This window comes from Pan paniscus, chromosome 15 (assembly GCF_029289425.2).
Source record: "Pan paniscus chromosome 15, NHGRI_mPanPan1-v2.0_pri, whole genome shotgun sequence".
NCBI classification, from domain to species: domain Eukaryota; kingdom Metazoa; phylum Chordata; class Mammalia; order Primates; family Hominidae; genus Pan; species Pan paniscus.
In genome coordinates, this window is record NC_073264.2 from 68,492,034 (window position 1) to 68,507,774 (window position 15,741).

Genomic DNA, 15,741 nt, shown 5'->3' on the forward strand with positions numbered 1-15,741 from the left:
TTGTATGATACAGACTTTTCACTACAGATTAACCTTCCAACTGGTGAAGTTTCTTGGTACCTATTTGTCTCAGCTTATGTTCATTTTAAAACCAAAATTTAATGCCTTGATATAAATCTTCCCCATTTACATCTTTTTCTGTCCTTTAGAGCGCTCTTACTCTGCATTGCTAAATGCCCATTTTTCATAGAAAAGCTATGTAATGTATTTTTCGTATACGTGATTATGTTCTCCAACAGAGTCCATGACTTCTGTAATGTATAATATTTATGCAGGCTTGTTTTCTAAAGCAAAACAATATTCTCAATGTACAAAGTTTGGCCACCATCCCCACTTTAAGATGAACTATGTCTTAATAACAGAGATACTTGAAACGTTGCTCGAAAACTATAAACTGTGTATGGGATTCTAATAGCTAGAAACAAATTGTCAGCTTTTACTAATTCCAAAGAAGTTAAGAGAGAACCTCATAAGAGAGTTTTATTCAACATTATGGCATGGCCAGTGTAATTGTTCCAACAAAGGGAACCTACTTTGGTGCCCGAGGAAATGGCTGTTTGTGATGCTGGGGAAAAGTCAAGATGCCTAATGGCTGTTCTAGCCTTTCCAGGTTTGTAACATGAAGATGGGGAAGGAAATGGCACCACTGCTGTTTGTAATCTGAGGAACTCTTCAGCATTCACTCTCCAAAGCAGTACAAAACTTACAAAGAAGTCAAAAGTCTTAACACTCCCATTCTCCAGGAACTCTTGTCTGTGTCATCTGGTAGGAGGGAGGAATCCTGGTTCCCTCAGGTCCTTGTCATGTTAGCTTTTTGATAGCTTCAATCCACTCGGCTCGCTCAGCCTTGCTGCTGGCCTGAATGTAATAGTGTGTGTCATCCTTAGTAATCACTTTGAAGAGGTTTCCCTGGACATTCCCTTTAACCCCTAGGCAGAAAAAAGGGGGAAAAAAATCAGTGATTGAATAGCCATGTCTGCTTTCATCTTGAACCAGCAGAAAGTCAACTGAGACATGGACAAAAACATACAATGCTGTATTTATTAAATAAAAGGTTTACAGTTAGAGAATCCTATCAGATGAGGCCCCCTTTTCCTCCCATTCCCTGTCCCTCACCAGTGCCCTAAGGCCTGCCAATGGTTATGTCTGGATATTCCTGGAAGCCCTCTTGCCTGCTCCCTATGCTCAAGATGGTAGCATGCCATAGATCTACCATTTCATTTACGTCAAAGAATCCAGTATGTTTATGTTAAAAGCAAGCATAGAATTTGGAGTTTGATCTCAAATTGTTTAACTTATTGGAACCCCAGTTTCCACAGACACAAGATGGGAATAATATCTTCTTACTATGGCTGGCTATTGTGAAATTAGTATTATGATACATATTAAGGTATGTTGTTAACCCTAAAGCATTGTGTAAGTCTCACCTATTATTTTTAGGCGGAAGCTTATGGGCCATCAGCACAGAAACTGAGGGGAAAGATTATTAACATAAGGATTACTTAGTTGTATTCTTAAAATGCCAAGAACATACCCTTTGTTCAATTCTGAAATTCGCTTCAAAACTCACACCACTCTGTCTCATGGAGAAAGCCCTGCTCGGCTCCCAAAGCTGTCGTTTCATTAGTGGGACATTACTGAGGTGCAGGAAGGAGGCCCCTGAGATCTTCAGGCCAGGGCTGAAGTTGTACCTTACCAGTGGGAACGCCATTATCTTCCAGAGCAGACACGAGTGAACCACGAAGAGAAAACCCACCCACTGGCCTGTTCTCTTCCTGTAGAGGAAAGGAGACCCAATTAGGAATTTGTGAATGAACAAAAGGGAAGAGTTGCACTCCCCTTACAACTCAGGCCAGCTAAAGAAGTGAGTGCAAATCATTTGTAATAGAAGATGAAGCTGAACTTGGACATCACATGGCCAAAGCTGCATGCATCAGTAAGGAAGCTTGGGCCTCTTCATTTCACAGCCAGCAGCAGTAGTGCCCATCAATGTTGCAGTTACCAAGTCTCACAGACTTGCAAATCTGCTTTTCATTCCTGGAGATGTCTCAAACAGAGCCTCTGATCCAATATGCTACCTGGAAAAACATTCACTGGCTTCCTTAACCCTTGTGTGCATCTTACAAAGCAATCAGAAATATATATTTATAGTAATCATTTCTTTTTTTTGAGACGGAGTCTCACTCTGTCTTTCAGGCTGGAGTGCAGAGGCACGATCTCGGCTCACTGCAACCTCTGCCTCCCAGGTTCAAGCGATTCTCCTGCCTCAGTCTCCCGAGGAACTGGGATTACAAGCACACGCCACCACACCTGGCTAATTTTGTATTTTTAGTACAGGCAGGGGTTCATCACGTTGGCCAGGCTGGTCTCAAACTCCTGACCTCAAGTGATCTGCCCTCCTCAGCCTCCCAAAGTGCTGGGATTACAGACATGAGCCACTGCACCCAGCTATAGTAATCATTTCTGCAAAGTTGATAGATTCCTGCACATAGGACATCGTTACACAAGTCTAGTATGTGCCTAGCAAGAAACTTCGTGTGATACAAAACTGCGATTGGTGGTATCCCTGGACGATTCAGGGCAACTTTACACACCACGTGCCTCAGGCCCTAGGAGCTCTTCAATTAATCAATAATCAACTTCATACTGCATGTTGGGCCCAGCAAGAGGTAGGGCAAAAAATAAAATGGTTAAATAAAATACTGGAAATATTTGTACTACTAAATGCCAACAGGAGGAAAGTTCAGAGAAGGAAGGGATCTGCCCCAGCCTGGAGGGTTCAAGGGCAGTCTCAGGGAGGACAGGAGAGTCCTGTCCTGGATAGGAGAGTAGGTCCCCAGGACAGGAGAGGGGCATTCAGCCTAAACAGGAGGAAGAGTAGGAGTAAAATGCAGAACAAATTAATTGCAGAATGCTTTTGAGATGGTTCCTTATCTTGTACCTGCAGCCCAGAGATTTGGCAATTCTTTTATTTCCTTTGCACACTTGCTTTGAGTAATCTCTTCTGCACTGTTTCCATCTATGTATGTATATGAGCATTTGTGCATGTGTACATATATATGTATATATGTATATTTACATGTATATGTATTTATAGATAGGTGTGTATAGGCACGTATGTGTGTGTATATATTTTCTCAGTTTCCTATTTTAAAAGCTGAGACAGCAGACTCATCAGGGGCACAAAGAAAGTAGGTTAGGCTAGACCATGGTGAGAGTTAAATACAAAACTAAAGTGTTTTTTTTTCTTTTTTTTTTGTAAGTGTTTTTTCATTTGTTTATTTTTTCCTTGCTTCAAACAGGATTTGAGGTAGCCAGGAAGGAAGAAGTTTGAACTCCATCCTGTAGCCAGGCCACCATGCCCCACAGAGAGGTCAACTAGAGCTTTTTGGAGGCTCCTCCAGCCACATCCCTCCCTGGCCCTGGGCCCTCCTGTGGCCTAGCTGGGTCCAGGCGGGGGTTCCTGACTGAAGCTCAGTGAGGAAGGAACTGCCCACTCTTCACTGTTTCAACAAAAACTAATGAAAGTCATACATCGCCCAAGACAAGGCTGAACAGCTAACTAAAGGGCCCTTTTTCTTTGCTTTTGACTGGAATTAGATCCACTTAGCATGTGGTAATACCTAGTATCAGAAATATAAAAATGATTTTTTTTAATTTGCCATCAAAGTTTTTTAAAAAGCAAATTAGTAAATTATGGCTTAAATATTATATGGTGACAGAAACTTTTCAAAACATAGGTGGGGAAAAGTGGAGGGAGGCAGAATTAATGGGATCTTTGAATGGAAAGTGTGGAGAGGCTGGGAAGTGCCAGTAGGAGTCTCTGTCAGCCTACCTCATCCTCCCTACTCACAAAGCAGGCTTTGGGGAAGACCAAAAGATGCTTTTCCTCTGAAAATGATAAAGATGCCCTCCCATGGGAAAGTGGGGGATTAGGCATGGAAGAAACCGCTCAAGAAGCAGGCACCTATGTGATGACAGGTCAGAGCAGCTTGGACTGTGGAAGGAAAGGCATGGTGCAGCAGACTTTACGGCGGGTGCCAGGGGAAGGCAGGATGTCCAGCCAGCTGCCCGCCATGCCAGGAGAGGAGTGTCTGGGGGCATCACAACATGGGACCAACACGGAGGCAGCATGCGCACTCACTTTGGAAGGGTCATAGTAATGCAGGAAAGCTGGATCCTTCCTTAGAACAAAGCGACGCACCTTCCAGTTTTTCCTCTTGTGTCCCTGAGGCAAAGAAATGGTTCAAAGCTCATTGGTGACAGCTGCATGTCCGTCTCTCCTGTATCTATGCATGTAATGCCAAACCCCCAACAAGCCAGCCCGCTCCAATGGGACTACATTCTAAAACCAGTCCACAGGAAACCTGAGGATAGCAATGACATGTCACAGACCTCCCTGCCAACACCCCCACTCAATGACACTGTAGCAAAAATGCCATCACCTTAAGTCAAGTCAGCAGAGCCAAAGAGAGTCCATGCAGAAGGAAAGGGGACACACAATACTCAGGGCATAAAGGAGGACAGGGAGGCAGCAGGTGTCAGCTGGGCTGGGAGCACACAGGCAAACTTGAACCCAAGGGCACCAGCTAAGGGCCAAGTCAGTCCAAAAACAAACCTACAGCTACATGTATATTTGTCAGTCTACACGTGTGCCCACATGTGCAGTAAAACCACTTTCACATTGTGCATTAGGAAAAAAGCAAGAAACGGTCAATTATATGATAAAATCTAAATGTGTAAGCAGCTGATGTGTGTGTGTGTGTGTGTGTGTGACTTTCTTTGGCCTCACTGACCAGGAGGGCTAAGGTTAGATCACAAACCTTAGCCCTCCTAGTCAGGAACACCCTCAGAGTCCCTCCCACACCCTCCTCAAACTCCCCTAGGGGCCTCTCTTCCTCCCCTCGGGAAGGACTCCTATTAGGCCCAGCAGATGCAGGGCCTTGGTGTAGACAGGCAGCAGTGGGGATGATAAGAATCTAAGAGCAGATGAGGATCCTGATATGCAGGAAGCAGGTGACAGCAACAGCACATGCTCCGAGTAACGATGGGAGTGGTGCCGAGCCGTGTACGTGCCCTCTGTGCAGACACACACATTCACATGGTATACAATATGTGCACAAACACGAAGGCTGTGCAAAATGTCTGCTACACTTCCTGGGCCAAGGACAGGTGATTTTGTTCACAGAATACCCTTTTTGTTAGGCACAGGTAGGAATGCCGCAGGACACGGCTTGCCTCTGGTTCAACACAGCTGCTCTCCCAAACACGGTTTAGGAGTAGTGGCCATGGCCAGGCTTTGAACAGTGAGCCTTACAGTGGAGAATCTGATCTTCAACCTACCGACATGGTGGAGAAAATTGTTTTTAGCTCAGAAAGTGTATCAAGGAGGCGTGCAGAATCTCACAAGGGAAGGCAGAGACCCCAGGACGCCCCAAAGGAACAGAAGGCCAGCAAATGCAAAACCTCAAGCCAGTCAGCCAAAGCTTCCAAGACAAATATGTGAAGCTGGGCAATTGTGTAGAAGTTGTTTTTTGATGTTGTGATAATTGTGTGTGTGTGTAGTACATTTTTCCCGAACAGCCCTTGTGTCTGGTACACATGTGTGTGTGAGTGTGGGTATATGCCTGTTCTTTGACTTGCTCCTGGTGGCTGGTGCTGGGCTCTTGCTTTCGTAGATTTTGCTGTAATTGGTGCCCTCCAGCAGCCTCAGCCCTTCCCTTCTTCTGGGCTCACTGCTCCCTCCCCTAAGCTTGAGAACTGTCCATCTCTCTTCCCTGCTCATAGCAGCCATACCTGCTTGGCCAGGTAGCCTTGTTTCACCACCGTGCCACTTAACTCCACAGTGCTCAGGCTAATTTCTTCCTTGGGGCTTATCTTCTTTTTGTAGCTCTCAGCCTAGGGGGAAGGAGGGAGCAAGGACTCTGCTACAGAAAAGACCCAGGCCCAGGCTATGGCGGCTGTCAGAGGGGAAAGGAAATTCCTCAGGACAGGAACCTCATTCTGCATCAGAATGAAGTCGTCCCCCAAGCCCAAGGTCTCCTCCCATGACTGTGGCCCCCCAGGCCCCCATTCTGTTGTGTCTTCCTTAACTTTTGCCCTGGTGGCAAGAAGAACCCACTCCCCAACTTACAAAAGTGTACAGGGCTGTGGAGTCATCCAGGAACTGCTCGGCCAGATCCCCAGAGCGAATGGCTCCCATGCTTCGGACACCCACAGGCCTGAGGAAGTTCTCCTCCATGAGCATGGAGGCCAGGGTCACCGCCTCCAGACGGCTGGCTGTGAAGCTGTTGGAGATGAGCCAGTCCACCAGGGAGGAGCCTGGCCAAGGGCAGCACCAGTCAGGCGATGGGTGATGGACCAGCGTCCTTGGGGTGTGTGGCCAATGACCTCACTGACCTTGGCCCTCTGGGCAGCCTCAGGGCTCTACCCAAGAGCAGACTGAAGGCCACACCTGCTGCATAGAGCCGTGGCTGCACACCCACACATGGCCATCTCAGGCCAGCCTGTTGCCCAGCAGGCAGCTCTGACCTCAATACAGGGCGGTCAAGCACACAGCTGAGCCCTGCATCACCATGTCCCAGCTTGACTGCCCAGCCCGGCCCTGGGGGACAGGCTCACCGAGGAAGGTCTTTTTATAGGTGCTTCCCTGCTCCATGTTGGGGCTTGAACGGATTCCGGTGTTGCTATCGTGCATCTTGTCCACAATGCGACTACATGGAAGGGAAGGCAAAGGAGAGGGAACCCTCATCACGCGGGCAGGTATAAGGGAGGGTCCTGAGTCACTGCTAAGGGTATAAAGCAAGTGGCAAATGGTGTGACACACATCACAAAGAAAGGGGGTGTAGGAAAGCAGCCTTTTGAATGGCAAGAGTGATGCCATCTTGAAGTGAAGCCGCCATGATGATTGATTTTTGTTGTTGTTGTTTCTTGTTTGTTTTTTGAGACAGAGTCTCGCTCCGTCACCCAGGCTGGAGTGCAGTGGCAAGATCTCGGCTAACTGTGACCTCCGCCTCCCAGGTTCAAGTGATTCTCCTGCCTCAACCTCCGGAGCAGCTGGGATTACAGACATTTGCCACCACACCTGGCTAATTTTTGTAGTTTTAGTAGAGATGGGGTTTCACCATGTTGACCAGGCTGGTCTCGAACTCCTGACCTCAAGTGATCCGCCTGCCTCAGCCTCCGAAAGTACTGGGATTACAGGTGTGAGCCACCGTGCCTGGCCTGATGATGGATGTTTGACTCCTGCATACCACAGTGTTCCCATAGCACGGCTCACCCCTCATAAAGATGTTTATCTAACCTCCCCAGTGGTCACAGATTTCACAAGAAAGTCTGAGGCACGACTAGCTGCACATTTTCCCAAAAAAGCTTGCTATATAAAGGATATTTTCTGGAAGACAAGTGTGGTGATTCGCTGTCTCTAGGCCAGCAGGGACATCACTTCTGTTTGTAAGTCCCTATTAAATGCCTCTTTGTGAGAAACTGGATTTGTCAGCCTCTTTCTCCTGCCTCTCAGCTCCCCTTGCAGGTAGGTTTGTTTATACCTCCTCACCACAGAACGGGGTGTTCAGTTATGCCTCCAAATTTGAGAGGCAGGATTTTCAGACATTTCTTTTCTTCTTATCTAAATGTTCTTATATTTCTATGCCAGACACACACTGCTTTTGTAGTAAAACCAAAGAGGTGTGACTTTTAACTTACAAACAAGAGTGTATGCTGGGCACAGTGGCTCATACCTGTCATCCCAGTGCTTTGGGATACTGAGGTGGGAGGATCACTTGAGCCCAGGAGGTCAAGGCTGCAGTGAGCTATGATTGAGCCACTGCACTCCAGCCCGGGCAACTGAGTGAGACCCTGTCCCCAAAAAAGAAAAACAAAAAAGCCCCAAGAGTGCACAGTAGCCCACATGGTTCTCTGTGATCCCCTGCATTAAGTCCAAACCCCCTCAGCTACTTTTCCAACTATCTTTAAACCCACCTGCCTACCCACCCTTATCTGCAGCTGATCCTCCCTGCACCCACCTAGACCCATAGGAGGTGTACAGTCAAGATTTCAGTGCCTGGTGGGGAGTTTTTGTGAGCCCAGGAATGGATTCATACATCTTTGATGGGTGTTAACAGTTCTGTTGCCTGGGAGGTTGGTGGAGATTTACTGTGGTTTGAATGTTTATCCCAAAACTCATGTTGAAAATCCCCAATGTGGCAATATTGAGAAGTGATGCCTTTAAGAGGTGATTGGGTCATGGGGGCTCTGCCCTTGTGAATGGATTAATCCATTCATGGATTAATGGGTTAAATGAGTTAATGAATTATCATGGGAATGGGACTGGTGGCTTTATAAGAGGAAGAGAGATCGGAGCAAGCATGTTAGCATGCTCAGCCCCCTCACTGTATGATGCCCTGCACTGCCTCAGGACTCTGCAGAGAACTCCCACCAGCAAGAAGGCCCTCACCAGATGCAGCCCCTCAACCTTGGACTTCCCAGCCTCTATAATGATAAGAAATAAATCCCTCCTTATGAGTTACCCAATTTCAGGTATTCTGTTATAAGTAACAGAAAACAGACTAAGATGAGATTTTGGGGGAGCTGTGACACAGCCCTGAGCACCCTGGCTGAAATGGAATGGGGGTCTTGTGTCATGGAGGTGTGCAGAGGTGGCAAGAGCCACGAGAGATCCCATAGGAATGGGGCAGGTAGGTAGGGCCACTCCCAAGCAGAGAAAATAATATACACAGGACAGGAACAGCTGAAGGCCCTGAAGCACCGTGGTGGCACCAGCCAGGCTGTGCAGCAAGCACAGAGCCCCCCCAAGGGGCAGGGTCCCCTGCCCACCCAACACAGGCAGGAGAGGCTGCCACAGAGCCTGGCAAGTGGGGCACTCACTGTAGGCTGATGTGCGGGGGCAGCTTGAAGGAGTTTCTCAGGCTGTGCAGCTGCTGGACCTTCCCCGGCTGCCCTGCATGAATAGCCCCAGTGATCTCAAAGGCCCAGGCATCCCGCTCCTCTCGAGAACAGGCCTCCAGGAAGTACTCTGTGGATGTTTGAGTCTTCAGCTTAATGAGGAGCTGTGGGAAGAGAGAGCCAGTCAGGCCAGCACTCAGGCAGAGCAAGAGGACGCCGGGCAGCAAAAATGACGGGGCCCCGGGAGAATCTAGGTGACAGTGACTGCCAAATGCCCTGAGCCCTCGGCCACATAGCAGGTAGTCTTTAAAGATTCACTTGGACACCTCCAGTGACAGGAAGCTTGCGGCCTCACACTGCAGCCTTTCCCTTGTGGACAAGGTAGTTACTGTAGGGCCTGCTTCCTGGACACACTAGTTCTGTTCTCTCTTCTAGAACCACACAGATGAAGACTCACCTCCTATGACAGCCCCTACACTGAAGAGGGAAATGCCCAGGCTTTAAAGTCAGACCCATCTGAACACAAACCCCAGCTCTGCCACTTGGCTGTGGACTCCCGGGCACATTAGGAAATGACAGGATATTAATGCCTACCTCAAATGGACTGTTAGTCATGCTCCCTTCTGTCCTCTTTCCTGTGTCTAAGCATCAAGTCTTTCACACATTTCTCATAGGATATAGTTTCAGCTCCTTCCCATCCAGGTCGCTTTGTTTTTTTGTTTTGTTTTGTTTTGTTTTTTGTTTTTTTCTTGAGACGGAGTCTTGCTCTGTCGCCCAGGCTGGAGTACAATGGCGCGATCTCAGCTCACTGCAAACTCCGGCTCCCAGGTTCAAGCGATTCTCCCACCTCAGCCTCCGGAGCAGCTGGGATTACAGGCGCCCACCACCACACCTGGCTAATTGTTGTATTTTTAGTAGAGACGAGGTTTCACCATGTTGGCCAGGCTGGTCTTGAACTACTGACCTCAGGTGATCGGCCTGCCTTGGCCTCCCAAAGTGCTGGGATTACAGGCGTGAGCCACCACGCCCGACCCCATCCAGGTCACTTTGTGCTAAGTGTTCTACACTTGGTCAGCATTCTCATAAATACGGTGCATGGAATGGAACACGCAGCTCCAGGGGAAGCCTGAGCCCACTGTGGGCAGCTGCAGGGAACTGTAGACTCATTCAGTGCTGTCAGAAGAGAATCTTTTTCATTTAGGCCACTTCTCTATCTTTTAAGTGTACACTTATGGTTTTTTGTTTTTTGTTTTTTATCAATTGTGGGATTGATAGGAGACTATCAATCGGGTGGTAGGCTGGATCCATCACTTCTGTTGGAAAACAGAAGCATTTTATTTCATTCTGAATCTATTTTCCAAAGGATTCTCTCGGCTTATTATTTTGCTTACAAACTTAGTCAACGTCCCTCATCTAAACTAAATGGTGAATAAGACATGGCTGGTCTGGGCGCGGTGGCTCATGCCTGTAATCCCAACACTTTGGGAGGCTGAGGTGGGCGGATCACGAGGTCAGGAGTTCGAGACCAGCCTGGCCAATATGGTGAAACCCCGCCTCTATTAAAAATACAAAAACTAGCCGTGCGTGGTGGTGGGCACCTGTAGTCCCAGCTATTCAGGAGGCTGAGGCAGAAGAATCACTTGAACCCAGGAGGCAGAGGTTACAGTGAGCCGAGATTGCACCACTGCACTCTAACCTGGGTGACAGAGAGAGACTCTGTTTCAAAAAAAAGACATGACTGGCTCATGGTCCTAAAGAACACCACAGGCCGGGCTCAGTGGCTCACGCCTATAATCCCAACACTTTGGGAGGCAGAAGCCACACCCACCTTTCTCCATGTATACTCTTCTTACTTTTACTCAAGACATTCTACCTGTCCAGAATGACTGCCTCTCTCCTTGTTCCATCTTTGCCCACATCTCTATTCCTGAAGCTTTGCCTGACCCAGCCTGAAATATCTTTTTCCTCTTCAGCGATAAAGGGTTCTCTGCAGCTCCTGATAGCTGTGGCATCACTGGAATGACAAATGTTTTTCAATTAACCACTTGCTTTCCCAATAAAATGAGCAACTCTATGAAGAAACAATCTTACCATTTTCTTCCTTGATTCCTCCATGCCTTGCAAATGTCTTGGCACATAATGGGCCCTTGATAAATAATTTATTGGGAGACTTTTTTTTTTTTTTTTTTTGAGGAGTCTCATTCTGTCGCCCAGGCTGGAGTGCAGTGGGTGATTTCGGCTTACTGCAAACTCCGCCTCCCAGGGTCAAGATCACTTGAGGTCAGGAGTTCAAGACGAGCCTGGCCAACATGGTCAAACCTCATCTCTACTAAAAATACAATTAGCTGGGCATGGTGCAAAATTGTGCCACTGAACTCCAGCCTGGGTGACAGAGTGAGACTCCATCTAAATAAAAACACACACACACACACCACGGAGCTGCTCCTCCAGTAGTAGTAGCTTGGCAGTGAGCTCATCACCACTGTGGAAGAACAGAGTTCAGCCAGCTTCCTGAACCCATGCTGTCAGCCTGCAGTTCACCATTTCAATGAACAGAATTTTAGGACACACTATAAAATTCCACATAAAATTCTGGTACTCTTTTTACACATTCTCAAATTTTAAAAAGTATGTGTGTATATATTTCATGATTTGTTCTTAGGGAGTCTATTGGCTCCTCTTGATCTAGCCCAAGTACTCATGAACCAGGCAGGTGACAATTAGAGAATTTTATGTAGATTTTTTTTTTTTTTTTTGAGTTAGGGTCTTGCTCTGCCTCGCAGGCTAGAGTGAAGTGGCATGGTCATAGCTCACTGCAGCCTTGAGCTCCTGGGCTCAAGCAATCCACTTGCCTCAGGCTCCCAAAGTGTTGAGATAACAGGCGTGAGCCACTGCACCTGACCATGTCTGGTCTTAAGATGCTAAAAGGAGGAGGATGCAGAGCCCATCTTTTCCCAGGCTCAGCATCCTCCAGTGGTCCTACAGCTACCCCAGCAGAAAGCTACCCCTGCCTGACTTCCCACTTTTAATCAGTGACACCTCCAAGCTTGCAATGGAAATAATGGAATGACATTTCATTTGTGCAGGCTCCTAGGCTGGAATGATGCTCGATGCCTCCTTTTCCCTTGCCCTCAACAGGCAGTCAGCCACCAAGTCCTGTTGACATTTCTTTCATAATGCTTTCTCCTGTTCATCCCTTCTTTTTGCCTTATTTCATGCCTACATTATTTTAATAGCTCCTTTTGTTTTCTATTTGAGAAAAATTTGAAATTACAGAAGAGTACAGAGGTAAACATAACAAATGCCAGTAAACCCACCACCCAGAATGAACCATCATTAATATTTTCTTATACTTAGAAGATTCCTTAATTGACCTCATTTGTTTTCAGTCTTTTTCTCTCCTGAACACGGCAAGCATAGGAGAGTCAAAGAAGAAAAACATGATAAGAAAGAAAATGGTGAGATTCCTTTTTATGGACCTAGAAATCTTATTAGTAACTGAACTAAAACTGGTTCTTCCTTTTATTCTTTCTACACTTTTTTTTTCAGAGACAGAGTCTCACTCTGTCACCCAGGCTACAGTGCAGTGGCACAATCATAGCTCACTGTAGTCTTGGACTCCTGGGTACAAGTGATCCTCCTGCCTCAGCCTCCAAACTTGCTGGGACTACCAACACCTGCCAACACGCCCATCCAGTATTTTTTTTTTTTTTTTTTAGAGATGGGGGTCTCACTATGTTGCCCAGGCAGGTCTTGAACTCCTGGGCTCAAGCTATCTTTCCATCTTGGCCTTCTGAAATGCTGGCATTACAGGCGTGAGCCACTGTGCCAGGCCTACCTTTTTGTTTTTCTGAGATGTAGTCTCGCTATGTTGCCCAGGCTGGTCTCAAACTCCTGGGCTTGAGTGATCCTCCCACCTCAGCCTCCTGAGCAGCTAGAATCACAGGTGTGTACCACCACAACCAGCCTTCATTTTGGTCTTTCTAAGAGAGTTTTCTTTTCTTTTTTTTTTCTTTTGAGACAGGGTCTTGCTCTGTCGCCCAGGCTGGAGTGTAATGGCATGATCTTGGCTCACTGCGACCTCCACCTCCTGGGTTCAAGCAATTCTCCTGCCTCAGCCTCTTGAGTAGATGGGACTACAGACGCCCACCACCCCGCCTGGCTAATTTTTGTATTTTTAGTAGAGACGGGGTTTCACCATGTTGGCCAGGCTGGTCTTGAACTCCTGACCTCAGGTGATCTGCCAGCCTTGGCCTCCCAAAGTGCTGAGATTACAGGCATGAGCCAATGCGCCTGGCCTCTAAGAGAGTTTTCATCAGACCATGCTCTCACTCAAAATCTTCAATGGCTCTCCATTACCTCCATCTGGCCCAAACCAAACTCCTATCACTCCTTTGGTGAACATTCCCCTTTGACCACACTGGAGGCCCTTCTCCCCAGAAGCCACACCCACCTCTCTGCATGCATTCTCTTCTTACTTTTACTCAAGACATTCTACCTCTCCAGAATGACTGCCTCTCTCCTTGTTCCATCTTTGCCCACATCTCTATTCCTGAAGCTTTGCCTGACCCAGCCTGAAATATCTTTTTCCTCTTCAGGGATAAAGGGTTTTCTGCAGCTCCTGATAGCTGTGGCATCATTGGAATGCCAAATATTTTTCAATTAACCACTTGCTTTCCCAATAAAATGAGCAACTCTATGAAGAAACAATCTTACCATTTTCTTCCTTGATTCCTCCATGCCTTGCAAATGTCTTGGCACATGATGGGCCCTTGATAAATAATTTATTGGGAGACTTTTTTTTTTTTTTTGAGGAGTCTCATTCTGTCACACAGGCTGGAGTGCAGTGGCGTGATCTCGGCTCACTGCAAACTCTGCCTCCCAGGGTCAAGCGATTCTCCTACCTCAGCCTCCCAAGTAGCTGGGATTACAGGCCGCTGCGACCACGCTCAGCTAATTTTTGTATTTTTAGTAGAGATGGGGTTTCACCATGTTGGCCAGGCTGGTCTCAAACTCCTCACCTCAAGCAATCTGCCCATCTCGGCCTCCCAAAGTGTTGGGATTACAGGCGTGAGCCACCACGCCCAGCCTAGACTTTTTTAATGGTAGGGTTGAAGCCACCCCTTACTTCTGGAACACAGACGCCTCAGGGGATGAAAGCCATCATAGTGAACCCCAAGATAGCAGTAATTACTCACATTTGTGTGGTGCCTGCCTCCCAGCCCATACAGTGCTCTAATACACCGTGACCTTCATGGTCCTCACCACAACCATGTGAGACACTCAGGGGTAATTATTTCATCCCATTTTACAGATGAGGAACGAAGGCTCAGAGAGGTTTAGCTACTTGTCCAAGCTCACATACCTGGTATGCGGCGGAGCCAGGATTTGAATCCAAGTTTTTCAATTCTAACTCTGAGCTCTTCCTCCTACCCACACCACTTTCCCAAAGAGGCCAGAGGTGGGAAGGCTGTGGAACAGAGAGGAGCTGGACAGCAGGGGCCATCACTTACCGGTCGATTTTCATACTCCAGGCAGGGGCAGGTGATGGTGCAGCCATCCAGGAGGATCCGGCCCTTGGGAGGGGTCACTCTCCGACCCCCCTCAAGCTTGTAGTACACCAGCGTGTTCTGCCGAAGGATGAACCATCGCACCTTCCAATTGTGGACAATGTGGCCCTATGGACAGACAAGAAAGCCCTGAGGTGAGGCGGTCAATGGGAGGGTATGGTGTTCAGGGAGGGGGTGTCTGGTGGCACAAGTAACCAGACTGTGCTGTGGAAATCAGTCTCCAAGGAAGACAGCAGGATTTGTGTCTGGATCTCTTCTGAGTACGTAGCAAAGACCTTTGGCACTGACCTTCTAGTTCCTATTTGGCCATTTCTCTGGTTATAAACCTTGAAAGAAACTACAAAGTAAAAAGAAGAGAAAAATCACTCCCTGTAATCCTACTGCTAGGAGACAGCCATTGCTAACATATTGTATTTCCTTCCAGTCTTTTTTCCTTTTAGTTTTTGCCTTCTGGTTTTTTAAAAAAATTAAGATTATTTTACATATAGTTTTATTTTCTAGTTTTTTTGTTTTTGTTCTTGTTTTATAGACAAGGTCTCAAAAGAGACAGGCTGGAGTACAGTGGCATGACCTCAGCTCACCGCAGCCTCCCTTTCCTGGACTCAAGTGATCCTCCCACCTCAGAAAGGGATCCTTTCTGATCCCTCGGCAGACATTTCCCCATCCACTGATCTTTCTAGAAATAGGCTCTCCATGTTCACCTTCTCTTTATGCCTGCCACACCTGGCTAGGTAAGACTGTCAGAGTCCTTAGCACTGGGAGACTGTAAGTGGCCTCATATTGCCCACATCCTTTGACTAGTAATATTCTTTCTAGGAATATATCCAAAGGAAAAAAAACAGATGCAGGTCAAAATTTACATGCAAGGATATTCATTACAGAACAGTGGAAAAAATGGAACAACCTCAGTTACAAACAATAGAAGTTGGCGAGTAAACTATGTATCCACATAATCGTCATTAAAAATATGTTTTACAGAAATTTAATGGTATGAGAAGATGTTCAGCAAGGCCAAACAAAACAGGGACCGGGCATGGTGGCTCATGCATGTAATCCTAGCACTTTGGGAGGCCAAGGTGAGAGGATCACAGAAGCCCAGGAGTTCTTCAAGACCAGCCTAGGGAGTATAGTGAGACCTCGTCTTTACAAAAAAATTTAAAAATTAGCCGGGTGTGGTGGCACACGCTTGTAGTCCCAGCCACTCGGGAAGTAGTTTAGGTGGTTCTCAGGTGGCAGGAATAAAGAGAAGGGTAGTTTAGGTGGGTCT

At 47.1% G+C, this 15,741-nt stretch overlaps 1 protein-coding gene across 1 annotated transcript in view; it reads right to left on the reverse strand.

The window, feature by feature from the left end:
• Window positions 1–454: 454 nt before the first annotated feature.
• PLEK2 (pleckstrin 2) overlaps window positions 455–15,741 on the reverse strand; it is a 28,165-nt gene continuing 12,878 nt past the window's right edge. The window contains exons 2-9 of the mRNA XM_003824068.6: window positions 14,418–14,582; window positions 8,887–9,068; window positions 6,622–6,713; window positions 6,134–6,321; window positions 5,797–5,898; window positions 4,145–4,228; window positions 1,697–1,775; window positions 455–929 (exon numbers count right to left, since the gene is read on the reverse strand). Coding sequence (XP_003824116.1) covers window positions 802–929; window positions 1,697–1,775; window positions 4,145–4,228; window positions 5,797–5,898; window positions 6,134–6,321; window positions 6,622–6,713; window positions 8,887–9,068; window positions 14,418–14,582 — 1,020 coding nt within the window. The 3' untranslated portion in view covers window positions 455–801. The remainder of the gene's footprint in view (window positions 930–1,696; window positions 1,776–4,144; window positions 4,229–5,796; window positions 5,899–6,133; window positions 6,322–6,621; window positions 6,714–8,886; window positions 9,069–14,417; window positions 14,583–15,741) is intronic.